This window comes from Mytilus galloprovincialis, chromosome 5 (genome assembly GCF_965363235.1).
Source record: "Mytilus galloprovincialis chromosome 5, xbMytGall1.hap1.1, whole genome shotgun sequence".
In the NCBI taxonomy this organism is placed as follows: domain Eukaryota; kingdom Metazoa; phylum Mollusca; class Bivalvia; order Mytilida; family Mytilidae; genus Mytilus; species Mytilus galloprovincialis.
In genome coordinates, this window is record NC_134842.1 from 1,594,610 (window position 1) to 1,607,983 (window position 13,374).

Genomic DNA, 13,374 nt, shown 5'->3' on the forward strand with positions numbered 1-13,374 from the left:
ACGGAATTTGTGTTCTTCAACAATGGTTACGGTTTTCCTCTATCAGACCCTATTTTCTTGAATGGTATATCGGACATCTTAAAAACATGTACAGGTAAAATATTTACAGGTAAATGTGGCGCAATTTCATTTCATTTATTGGCGCAATTAATATCATCAAAATGAAAGAGAGTGGTGCAATTAATATCTTTTCAAAACTGCAATTGGTGCAAATTGATTCTGCCCCAAAAAAGACTATGTGGTATAATTGCCAATGAGACAACTCTTCACAAAAAACCAAAATGACACAGAAATAAACAACTATAGGTCACCATACCGCATACTCAGCTATAAAAGGCCCCAAAATGACAATGTAAAACATTTCAAACGAAAAAACTCACGGCCTTATTTATAAAAAGAAAATGAACAAAAACAAATATGTCACATATAAACAAACGACAACCACTGAATTACAGTCTCCTAACTTGGGACAGGCACATTCATAAATATTGGGCGGAGTTAAACATGTCAGCGGGATCCTAACCCTCCCCAACTAATTTGTTCTTTTAAATGCAAATGAGAAGATCCAGTAAGACCCCTTCTTGGCCCCAAAATAAAGAAGTTTCCAAAATTGTTAAAATGTAAATTTTATTGGAAAGTAGAATGATTCTGCTACATTAATATGGACTGTTTTGGACAATACAATGCACATGTATCGGGTACTAGCACCATTAAGTCATGTTAATAACTGAAATCTTCACAAGTTTAGCATTTTAGTTAAATTTTAGACGGTTTCCGTCTTATATGAAAGCGGCCGCATTTGTGTTCATCCTTAATATTGAAATGTAAATTGTATTTGATGATAATACATAACATATATATAAAGGTTGCTAATGAACACGGATGCGGCAACTTTGACAAACACCATCTGAAAAGTGACATTGTGTGGCATATTTGATATATTTTTCATATTTAAGCTTGAATCTCAGCGATTTTTTAATGACTAAAGCAGTCTGAATCTGTTACATAAACTAATTTAATCAACTAAAATAGACACTTACGTGTTTAAAAATTGTCCAAAATCTTTTGTTAGAAAAACCTGAAATTTGAGGGCAAAATCAGCCCTTACCGGACCTACTTTTTTACATTAGTTATCTACATTCCTTAACCATTTTTTTCTAACTTGATTGCAAATCTGGACCTGAGGTTCTTTGTTTTTACAATCCAAGATGGCGAAAGACACCCATACCACCTTACTATGAGGTTTTTTTCTTTATGATGTGCTAATATCTGTCCTAGTTGTTTACCTAGTTCGTCTTGGTTCCTTCCAAATACTACAATATCATCGGATATATTTCGGACTCCATCTTATCTTTCCAGTGCATTTTTCAGCGTGCATTGGAATAGTTCTGCTACTGACGAAACATCAAATCTGAGACGTTCATATCTGCGTTATCTACGCATATCGTGAACGTTGTGAAGTTCCGGGATTCCTCGTTTAACTCCATTTTTTTTTATCACCACTGCTAGTTTCACCACGTTTGGATCTGTATACGGCGGCAAAATCCTTTTACAAGAGTTACAACATTTTGAAAATGCTGAACACATGTTTGCATGCAGGAAGTTGCCTCCAAAGTCTTTAAAAGTAGTCTCTTTTTTTTTGTATTTATGGTCTGTTGGTGTCTGTAAAAATCGTGGTCAGTTGCGACGTCTTCCAACTACTTTTCTCACAACATTTGCAGATTGGTTATCTGCTTGATCAATTTCCGTTGACAGTTTTTCGGAAAGTTCTTACGCTCTAGCTGATGAAATAAATCCTTTAAGATTCGTGTCTTCCAGATGAGCAATTCATTGATTGTATCAGTAAAATCACAGTTTACAGATAGCTAGCGTTGTTTTCTATAAAAACTGTCGATAGTTTCAATTACAGTAACGGTATCAATTTTCCTGCACAAGATGCGCATTTCGACAATACATGCCTCTTCAGTGATGCTCGTGGCCTAAATATTTGAAAAACCAAAGCTTATGTTAAAGATCCGTGAAAGGAATCAGAGCTTTGCATTAGGGAGATACATTCCTTAATTTATAATATTTTTTAACATTTTGTAACCGCAAATTTTTATAACACAAAAAATCCGTATTTTCATGCCAGTACCAAAGTACTGTTTCTAGGCTGGTGATACCCTTGAATTTGTAAATTTCATATTTTGTACTGTTTTATGGGGGCAAAGTAAGCTGTTAACTTGTTTAGCGGAAGCAATTCTAACACTGTATTGTCAAGGGTATCGTGGACTTTGTTTACATCGTTTCCAGCGTATTGCAACAAACATGCTCTTAGTCGTTTGCTGTCCATTATGTTTAAACCCTTTTCTATGAGATAGAATGTTGTCATGATGATCTTAACTTGCTATATAGATCCTATGTTCTGACGTTGTATATCATCTAAATAAAGTGCTTTAGCGTTCGTTTGTTTGTTTTTGTAAATTATAAACTTTAATGTCTTGATCATTTTTCGAAATATCTGTTAAGCGTTCATGTGTCCTGTCATCGTATTATCATGCTATTTTTCTAGTCATTTTTGGTATTATTTTGTTTCATTTTAAACTAAAACCGAGGAAAACACAGCAACTATAAGAAGAAAACAAACTGAATTGCAACAAAAAAGCGCCAACATTCATAGAAACGAACTATTGGATAACAACTGTCATATTCCTGACTTGATACAGCACATTTTAAGATCATGCTGGTCTTTTTTGGAGATTTATGTCATTGTCAATCATACCACATCTTCTTTTTTATATGTCCCTTTTTTCTGAAAAGAGCTGATATATTTTCAGAACCGATATTAAAAAAAGTCCCAAAAGACTAATCTTCATAGCAAATTCAAAAACCAAAATGGTATAATTCAACAGAAGAAGTGGATCCAGCAGTCCAGCAGCCCAAATTCTGTTAACATTTTCCAGTACTGTCCATAGATCTCGTATGAAGCAGTTAATTTTGAAATCTGTCTTTTGTAGTAATTAGGAATGTACCTAACATTAATATGGCACTAGATGAGCTTATCGGAGTTTTTAGTATGTTTCATTTTTAATCATACTACATATTGTTGTTGTCAGAATCGCATACATGTATAAATGGTGTTTTCCTTAAAAAAACATATATTTAATAGGTGACACACATGTTTTATTATTACATAATTTCATTTAAGGATACATTGACTTCTGGCTTGACAGTATCCACTTTCATCGTGATATTCAAGATAATACAGCTGAAGCGTTACGTCCACCTGTGATAATGGTTTGCACTGGTATTGACAAGGTTGGAGAGGTATAATAAAAGAAGGGTGGATATGTTATGAAAACAAATGTTATTTATGAGTTTGACTGTCCCTTTGGTATCTTTCGTCCCTCTTTTATCAGTTATATTACTATGTATGGCTTTAATTTGCGTTTGGTGTTCTTTGACCAACGTTCGTCTCAATTTCAAAGCATATCATAGACCTGTGAATATGCTTATCTTTTGTGGAAACGTTGGATTCGCAGACACTTTACTGTAAGTTCAATTTTACTTTATGCATAGAATAAAACTAAGGTATACATGTTCGTCCAGCAGTATCCGGCTGACCTTATTTGATTTATGATTCATTGATAATTCATATTTTAAGTCAGACTTTAAACACAGCCAGATGACAAGGTACAGTTAGAAACACGTTGTCTTCATCTGGCAATTAACTACCTTTGAAATACTTAAGGTTTGTTTGACTCTATACATATCGAGTTTCGTGCATTGTAAGTCACACCTTGTCAAAAAAATATGTTACTTGTCTGGCTTCTGTTACTCTGTGGAAAATTTCTAATATATTTGTACCTGTAACATAGTGATATTAGAGAATCACTACATACTTGACATTGTTATAAACAAAATCATGTTGCCTTTATTTTCTAAAATAGTACATTTACCTATAAAATCTGGTAGGTGTTGTTTTCCGAACTTTTGGTTTTATTGCTTTCAAACTTAAACTGTTTTGAATGTGGCACAAATGCTGACGCTTATGATGACAAACGCACGTATAGATTACATAATTAATTACCGAAGGTTTAGTGCAATTTACTTAAATAGATATAGGAAGATGTGGTGTGAGTGCCAATGAGACAACTCTCCATACAAATAACAATTTAAAAAGTAAACCATTATAGGTTAAAGTACGGCCTTCAACACGGAGCCTTGGCTCACACCGAACAACAAGCTATAAAGATACATGCATAACTTATTAATGAAGTATAAAAAAGAAGACATGTATTTTTCTTAATCTTGCATGATGATTCATTATATTGCTGTGGTTTATACCCACTGATAAGAATATACCACTTTTATGTCTAAATTACAAAACTTGTTCAATTTATTCATTAATGCATACCACTTTGTTGAATTTCGTCGGTTAGCTTTTTGTAAATTTAAACAAATAAACAGTTAACCATAAAGAAATATACCATGACAGATGTCCATTTTTTTTTCAGACTGAAATAAAAGAATATCGCAAGAGTTTTGATACAGCTTTTGGAAAACATAATGCAACCCATCACATAAGAGGCGAAATCCACTTTATTTCTAACTTGAATTCTCCCAAGAAAGATTTTGAAGAGTTGAAAACCCACATTTCAGATATCGCAAAGGAGATGCATTTTTTTGAGGAATCTCTTCCAACAAAATGGATCGAATTGGAAACTGCACTAATGGTTTTAAAAGAACTAAAGGAAGAGAAAATGGAATATTGCGAAACATGGGAAAGCATTGTTAAAATAGCTAAGACGGCGTCAATAGAAAAAAATGAACTCATTGATTTCCTGAATTACCAACACAGAATTGGTAACATCTTGTTTTTTGAAAATCAAAGCAAGTATATCATTCTGAAACCAAACTGGTTAGTTGATTGTTTCAGATGTCTTGTGTGTGATGAAGCAAAGAGGAATAATTGTACCAAGATCGAATTGACTCAGCTAACTCGCGAGGGAAAAATAACGGAGCATGTGATTGATAAACTTTTTGGAAAGGCGTTTGGACCAGAGTTTGCCAACATGAAACCGTATATACTTAGTGTAATGGAAAAATTTGACATTATAGTAAAGCATGAATCAGCCAACACATATTACATCCCATGCATGGTAACATCATCATCTACTATTGAGCAAATAAAACAAGAAAACAAAGTTCAAGGTGAACAATGTACACCTTGGTTGGTGTTTGAATTCAAATTTCTTCCCATTGCACATTATAATCATATAATAGCTAATTACATTAAAGCGTATTCAAAAAATGGAACTCTAGATTTGTATGCAGGGAAGATAATCATCAATTTAGAAGACAACAATTATAGATTGTTAATAGTTTGTTTCTCGAGAAATGCAATATCCTTACAAATATGGAAACGGAACACTGTAGATGATGGTACATACCGATCTATTATAGAAGAACTTTATAATGAAATTGAAATGTTAGCTAAAAAATTAGTCCATAAATTGGATTACATTATAAAAGCAAAATGCAGTGATGGAAATTGTTTTGATAAGGAGAATAGAATTAGTTATGACGATCTAACTACAAAATGTGAAGGAGGACAATACTATTGCAAAGAACATTCCATGGATCACAAAAGTAAAAATTTAGAGGAAACCTGGTTAAAACATGTTCCTGCTGTACGTATTGATTTTTATATTTTTACAAAGGGATTGTCCCTAATTTTAGAAGTAACAGTGAAAAGATATTAAAGTTGGTATATTTGAAAACTTTGAGTATGTTCATGAGATTTTAAGACTTACTATCAAATTTTATCCTCATTAAGAACAATAAACAACCAGGTTGTCACGGTTTTCAACTAAACATCGTTCACAATTACCAACTCAATTTGTTCTACAATGTTGATACTATTTTGTATGTATGCATCAAAGACATGGATACATGAATTTGGAATTGGATTGTTTTCGGACATGAGAAGACAACAGCAACGATTCAAAACAATATACATATAAATGTTTTCAACAAACACAACTATTTACCAATAATCAAAGTTGGCAAAAAACATTTAATTCGCCATTCTTTTGATAATTAAACCCATTATGAATATTATATTAAATTTTGGCACAAGTTTTGTTGTCCAATTTTTCCGTATTTGGGTATACTGTATACCGTTTTATATTTGTGCAACAGTTATGAATCGTACGTAGACTAATCTTGCTTTAGTCATGTTAGTTGTTCATATATAATAAGTCGTTTTAAGGATATGATCTTCTGACGTTTCAGTCTCATTGAAATCTCGTTTAAGAATTATTTCCATAATATGTGATACAAAATGAAAATAGCAATGAATTCAAAAATGTAATAAACAAACTTAACTTAAAATTATGTATTTTCAATTAGAAGTTTTTGAATATTAAATATTTTACTAGAACACACCCGCGAAATCGCGGGCATATACAGCTTTATATACCTATATGGAGTTTTTTTCTTTCAGAACGACAGGTCATTCTTTTTCAGAATCAACCTGGACGATACCATGTTTCAATGATATATGCTTAAAGGCATAAAATAATGACCTGTGTGAGGTCATTATTGTCCTTGATAAACATGCAATCTATGATTTACTTCAAAACTTTATTCGTCTAATAGTTTTTTGTTGCCGATCTGGAAATTTATTTTTTAAAGTTCAATCGATGATAGGTGTAAAAGAAACCGACATTGTAGTATCGCATTTTAATTTTAGAAACAAATAACGTGGAGTTTTGTTAATTTTTCGCTACAATAAAGAAACATTATCATATATGTCAGATGAATTTTAATGTAGACTTTCATAAAATAAATCCAGATTTAACATATTCATGTGTAAGATTTTGAAAATCTTATTGGGTCAAACTGAATAGGTTGATTGATTTTTGGTTGCTTGCTTTACGTCCAGTGGCAAATATTTCATGCATGTTTAGAACGATACACACTGAATAGGAAATCATACTGTGCCCTACATGTATTTATATTCGTCTTCGTGTCAGTTCTTAACCTTTTAAAATTTATGTATACCTTTTGCTCTATCAAATGATCAACTAATAAGATAATCTTATATTCTATTGAATAACATTAACGTAACTCACGAAAGGGTCGGATGCGGAGGGTACATAATTACATCCTGATTATCTTTTAATAAAATGTATTGCTATTCAAAAGACAATCCTTCTGAATTTTTCATTCGATTCAAGTAAAACTGTTAAAAAAAATAACCACTTTTCCGCGATAGAAATAACATAACAAATAGAAAAAAAAACATACCCCCTCCCCCTTTTCCATAAGCTAAGTGGTACAACAAATTACTTACAATGTGTCTTGCATTTGTCATACACCGTTATTGGATGGTAACAATACACTTGTGTCTTACTTCATGCAGTTACAGTAATATTTTTATTGTGTATGGATAAAAAAATTTAAAGGTTTATATCTTAATTATTTAGTGAGTTTTATTTCACATTCTAAATGAGCCGCTGGGCGTATTAAAACCTGAACGCATTAAAAAAGGAATATCCCACTTTAGTGTTGTCGGTAAAATAGTATACTAAATTTTACAAATCTTTATAAAATTAATATTTTTTGACGGTATATAAGTCAGATAATGCATATTTTAAGGTTTTTCTTGTCGTAGAACACACCTCGGGGTGTCAGGAATGTTCAAAGAAAGACCTCCCTCCGGTCGGTCTTTCATTTGATCAATTCTGACACCCCTCGGTGTGTTCTACGACAAGAAAAACTTTAAAATATGCATTATCTATAACCTAACTGTTGTAGGATGATTTATTTGTTAAAGATATTATGTATGGAGTATTTCATAAAAGGTATCAAAAGCTCTCTCCCTTTTTCCAAAGTCCGATATGTGTTACCTTTCTGTTAAATTTAATTATTTTCGTGTTTCTGGCCTCATACCACAATTATTCTTCTCCTTTGCTACAATGCATCTTTTTGGTAAAAGTCAAATTAAATTAAAAATATGCGCTTCAAATATCAAATAAATGTAACTGCTTATATATAGACCATTATTAGTCTAATAAAATATGCTTCTATGACAATCCGTCAGTGCTTTTTCGTTGGAGCCTTATCAACATGTCAATGGTAAGGTATGAAACTTGTATAAATGACTAAGACCGACTAATGCTAATTTAAGGGGTGGTTTAGGGGGGGGGGGGGTCTTGATCCTGAAAATCCGGGCTTAAAAACATGAAATCCCGAGATGCCGAATTTAAAGAAATTCATATTCCGAAATCCCGAAATCAAAAAAAATATATTCCCCGGATCCCGTAAGGACCGATCCGCAAATCCCGAGCTTAAAAACACCCGATCTTAATGTCCCGAAATAAGGTACTGCCTCCCTTTAATCCCTACCCTAATTTCAAATCACCACTTTCGCTTCAACAAAACAGTTTTATGCCCCATTTATGGGCTTTATGTTTTTTAGTCTGTGCATCCGTGCGTTCGTTCGTTCGTTCGTTCGTCCGTCCGTCCGTCCGTCCGTCTGTCCTGCTTCAGGTTAACGTTTTTGGTCGAGGTAGTTTTTGATGAAGTTGAATTCCAATCAACTCGAAACTTAGTAGATATAGGGCCGATGTGACATCTGTGTTTTATGGACATAATCTTATTTCCACATGTTTTACTCATTTTAATATATATATACTACCTTTATGACCCCTTAAATAGTAAACAGTTCAAAGAAAACAGTAGACAGAATACAGAATCTCTATATATTAAAGTAGTATAATGTTTACATGTAGATAAACGCGAAAAATAATTGTTCTCTCTAAAGAGGTATAATAGTTGTGGTTATGGAGAACGCTCTGATTGGCTTATTTATTTTTCATTTTTGTTATCTATCATACGATTGGTTGTACTTGTGCATGTTTCAAACAGGAAATATTATGTATGACTAAAAGTCAGTCTGATGACGGAATCAATATCCGGACTCCTTTTTTGTCGTTTCCCCCCCCCCCCCCCCCCCCAAAATAACTCAATCTGAATAATAATAAGAATGGATGACAAATGCGACTTTGCATGTTACCTATAGAACACAGAGGCATGATCGTGGAAGGAAGAGAAGCGACACACAAAAAGAGGTCTTCTCGTTTATTAGTATAGATTACCAATCAAGTTTGTTTTTTAGCCACAATTTTGAGAAAATAGGTCAGGGACACTAGAAATTTTTTTTCCAGAATAATGAACACTTTTTCTTTCCAAATTTCTTAGATATGTATTTTTCAATCATTTATAACAAATAAGGTTGAATAATTTGCATTTTGTTCTTAAAAAAGATGAAAATCACAAATTGACGAAATTGACAGAATTGTGATCCATTATCATTAGACAACTATAGGCCAATCACTTTATTAAATGTAGATACTAAACTTATGGCCTATGCCTTAGCGCAGCGATTAAAGCTAGTGTTGTCCAAAATTATTCATAGTGATCAGAATGGATATATTAAAAATCGGTACATAGGTTTTAATATTCGCCAGATTCAAGATATAATAGACTACTCAGAAAAATTTAATATAGAAGGAATCTTATTGTTCATAGACTTTTCCAAGCCTTTGATTCTTTAAAATGGCCCTGAATGTATGAATCCCTATTAAAATTTGGAGTACCACCTTCCTTCTTAAAATGGGTAAAAACTTTATATAATGATACTAAAGGATGCCTATCCAATAAGAATGGATGACAAATGCGACTTTGCATGTTACCTATAGAACACAGAGGCATGATCGTGGAAGGAAGAGAAGCGACACACAAAAAGAGGTCTTCTCGTTTATTAGTATAGATTACCAATCAAGTTTGTTTTTTAGCCACAATTTTGAGAAAATAGGTCAGGGACACTAGAAATTTTTTTTCCAGAATAATGAACACTTTTTCTTTCCAAATTTCTTAGATATGTATTTTTCAATCATTTATAACAAATAAGGTTGAATAATTTGCATTTTGTTCTTAAAAAAGATGAAAATCACAAATTGACGAAATTGACAGAATTGTGATCCATTATCATTAGACAACTATAGGCCAATCACTTTATTAAATGTAGATACTAAACTTATGGCCTATGCCTTAGCGCAGCGATTAAAGCTAGTGTTGTCCAAAATTATTCATAGTGATCAGAATGGATATATTAAAAATCGGTACATAGGTTTTAATATTCGCCAGATTCAAGATATAATAGACTACTCAGAAAAATTTAATATAGAAGGAATCTTATTGTTCATAGACTTTTCCAAGCCTTTGATTCTTTAAAATGGCCCTGAATGTATGAATCCCTATTAAAATTTGGAGTACCACCTTCCTTCTTAAAATGGGTAAAAACTTTATATAATGATACTAAAGGATGCCTATCCAATAAAGGCTGGATCTCAGAAACCTATAGACTTCACCGTTGTATAAAACAAGGAGGTCCGTTAAGTTCTCTTATTTTTGTAATAGCAGTTGAAATCTTGGCCTGTAGAGTAAGACAAGACTCTAACATTAAAGGATTTCAAATTAAACTTGATGAAAAAACACAAAGTCTAAAAATTTCCCAATTGGTTGACAATACAACCATCTTTCTCAATTCTAAAAACAAAATTCACCAAGCATTGAACCTAATAGAAATATTTGGAACGCTTTCTGGTTTAAAACTGAATAAATCTAAAACAGAAGGTATATGGTTGGGTAGACTTAAACATTGTAAAGAAAAAATTGAAAATATACACTGGAGCAAGAAACCAATTAAAAGTCTAGGTGTTTACTTTGGATTAAATAAAAGTGAATGTGACAAATTAAATATTGAAAAAACAATGAAACAGTCCAAAAAATTAATACTTGATTGGGAAAAAGAAATTTAACAATGATAGGTCGAATAACAGTTGTTAAGTCGCTTATTTTACCTAATCTTACTTTTTTAGCTTCGGTTGTTTCAATACCCCAAATGTACATAAAAGATTTTAAAAAACTCATATACAATTTTATATGGAATAATAAACAAGAAAAGGTAAAACGTCCAACACTTACCAAAGATTACACAAATGGAGGTCTAAAAATGACAGACATTGATTACTTTTTGAATGCATTACAAATTTCATGGGTTAAACGATTAACCGCAAAAGAATTTGCTAACTGGGAAGTCATTCCAGCATATTATTTCAATAAATTTGGTAAATACAACCTTATATTTCATATGATGCCTGACAACATAAAATCATTACCTAATTTAAGTAATATACTACCCTCATTTTACTTGAACATGTTAAAGAGCTTGTACGAAGCAAATAATACACTATCAAGTAATACACCTATCATAAATTTTAGAAATATTAGGCAGCAAATGTTGTGGGGTAATAAAAAAATAAAATTTAAAGGAAAATGTTAAGTTTACCTAAATTGTATTCCAAAAGAATGGGTTAGTACATTAAAATCTGATAAATCTTTGAAAACTTCTATAAAAACAAAATTAAACTTGTCCTTGACTGTTAACAAAAAATCAGAATTAATTTAAAATATGTCATCCAAAGATATGTATAACCATTTAAATAACAAAAATGATGAGAGACCACTAGGATTTTCCAAATGGAAAAACATCTTCAATCTAGAATCAATCACTCCAATAAATAATGTGCTTCAATTTACTTTTACCTATTTAATAAATAACAAATATAAAATTTTAAGATGGAAATTACTCCATTACATCCTCCCATGTAAACAATTATTACTACAATGGCACATACAAGAAACAAGTATGTGTGACTTGTGTAACTTGACTGAAGATTACGAACACTTTTTTCTCAAATGTCAATTCTTTCATGAATTTTGGAAGAAAATATATGTACTTGTAAGCAAAATCAAAATTGGGTCACATATTTTTAATTTTAAATCTTTAGTACTGGGCTATAAAATACATGATCCTATGTATAATGATATAAATCTCTTCCTAACTGTCTTAATATATTCAGTTCATAAAAGTACTCATATATCAAATTATAAACAAAAAGGCATAGACGCTTATGCAGTTTTTAGAAATGAATTTTTAAACACATACGAAATTAACAAATATATTAATGCTAAAAACAGCAAATTTTTAAATGATGTAAAAAGATACATATGATCATGAATAGCTAGATATAATATATTTTCATGTATAAAATTTGTGTAGCAAGAGTTGACATTATATCTGAACACGTGGTAATAAACCAAAACAGCATGCTTCGTGAAAATGTACAGAATTTTGTCTCAAAACGCATTTATACACACTTTATCACTTAATCAAATGAATTTCCATTTACAATGTCGAAACTTACCACATATAATTTTTAACTTAAGTTTAAGTTGTTCGTGAGTATCAATAAAACGTATAAATTAATCCGCACAATTGATCAACCAGCGTCAACGGTTTTCATCAATAAGGTTAAAGGTCAATGATCATAAAGTTTTAAGCTTTAGAAACAAAACCGGACAAAACTGTACACTTTCCGTAACCATGAAACAATATAGTCTGTAAAATGTTTGTAATAACCATGAACTGTAAAACTAACAAACTATCTATAAATATGAATTCACAGCATAAATTCCCTGGTTATCCAGTGACTAATTTACAGGGATACTCGGCCAACAATGCTCCGTCAGTCAATGTATTAATACATTTGTTGAGAAATATTTTAGAAAACAATGTATTTGAATTTGATGGAAAATTTACAAACAAATAATAGGTACGGCAATTGTTGCAGTTCCTTCACCGGAAATCTGTGACATTCTTATGTTTGAAATAATGAATGAAATTATTTCTGCATTTCAATATAAAACAAAATATTCTATCATGGCAGATATAGAGACGATGGATTCAAAATATATGATGAAACATCAGATGAAATTATGGATGTTTTTCGTCTAGCAAATGATTATAACCCCTTATTAAAGTCAAAAACGATAAAATGTCGATCTTTGATGTTGATGTTATTAAAGGTCAAAGATTTACAACATATGGCATCCTTGACTTTGAAATACATTTTAAAGAAACAAATTCGTATCTGTTTCTGCACAGAAATAGCTGTCACTCACAGCATGTATTCAGAGGATTTATTAAAAGGATCCCAAACTTAACTGCCGAAACACTAAATAAGAAGTGTCAAGTCCTATCTTGCAATACGGGATGCGTGGTTGCATGGGTGTTTTATTAAAACAAAATTTTCAAAATTTGGTACTTTCAAAGGGTCGTAGCAAAAAAAGAAGTGCACCACCTTATGATTTTTTCTTCATCAAATATTCTTTTACACTCTTTTAACATTGAATTTTACGAAAAACTAAGGATTTCCTTATCCCAGGCATAGATTACCTTAGCCGTATTTGGCACAACTT

General features: G+C 31.7%; 1 protein-coding gene across 1 annotated transcript in view; it reads left to right on the forward strand.

Moving 5' to 3' along the window:
- The window catches only part of LOC143074944 (uncharacterized), an 84,711-nt gene that overhangs the window by 22,798 nt on the left and 48,539 nt on the right, over window positions 1-13,374 (forward strand). The window contains exons 3-4 of the mRNA XM_076250145.1: window positions 3,188-3,306; window positions 4,497-5,672. Of these exons, the coding sequence (XP_076106260.1) occupies window positions 3,188-3,306; window positions 4,497-5,672 (1,295 nt within the window). The remainder of the gene's footprint in view (window positions 1-3,187; window positions 3,307-4,496; window positions 5,673-13,374) is intronic.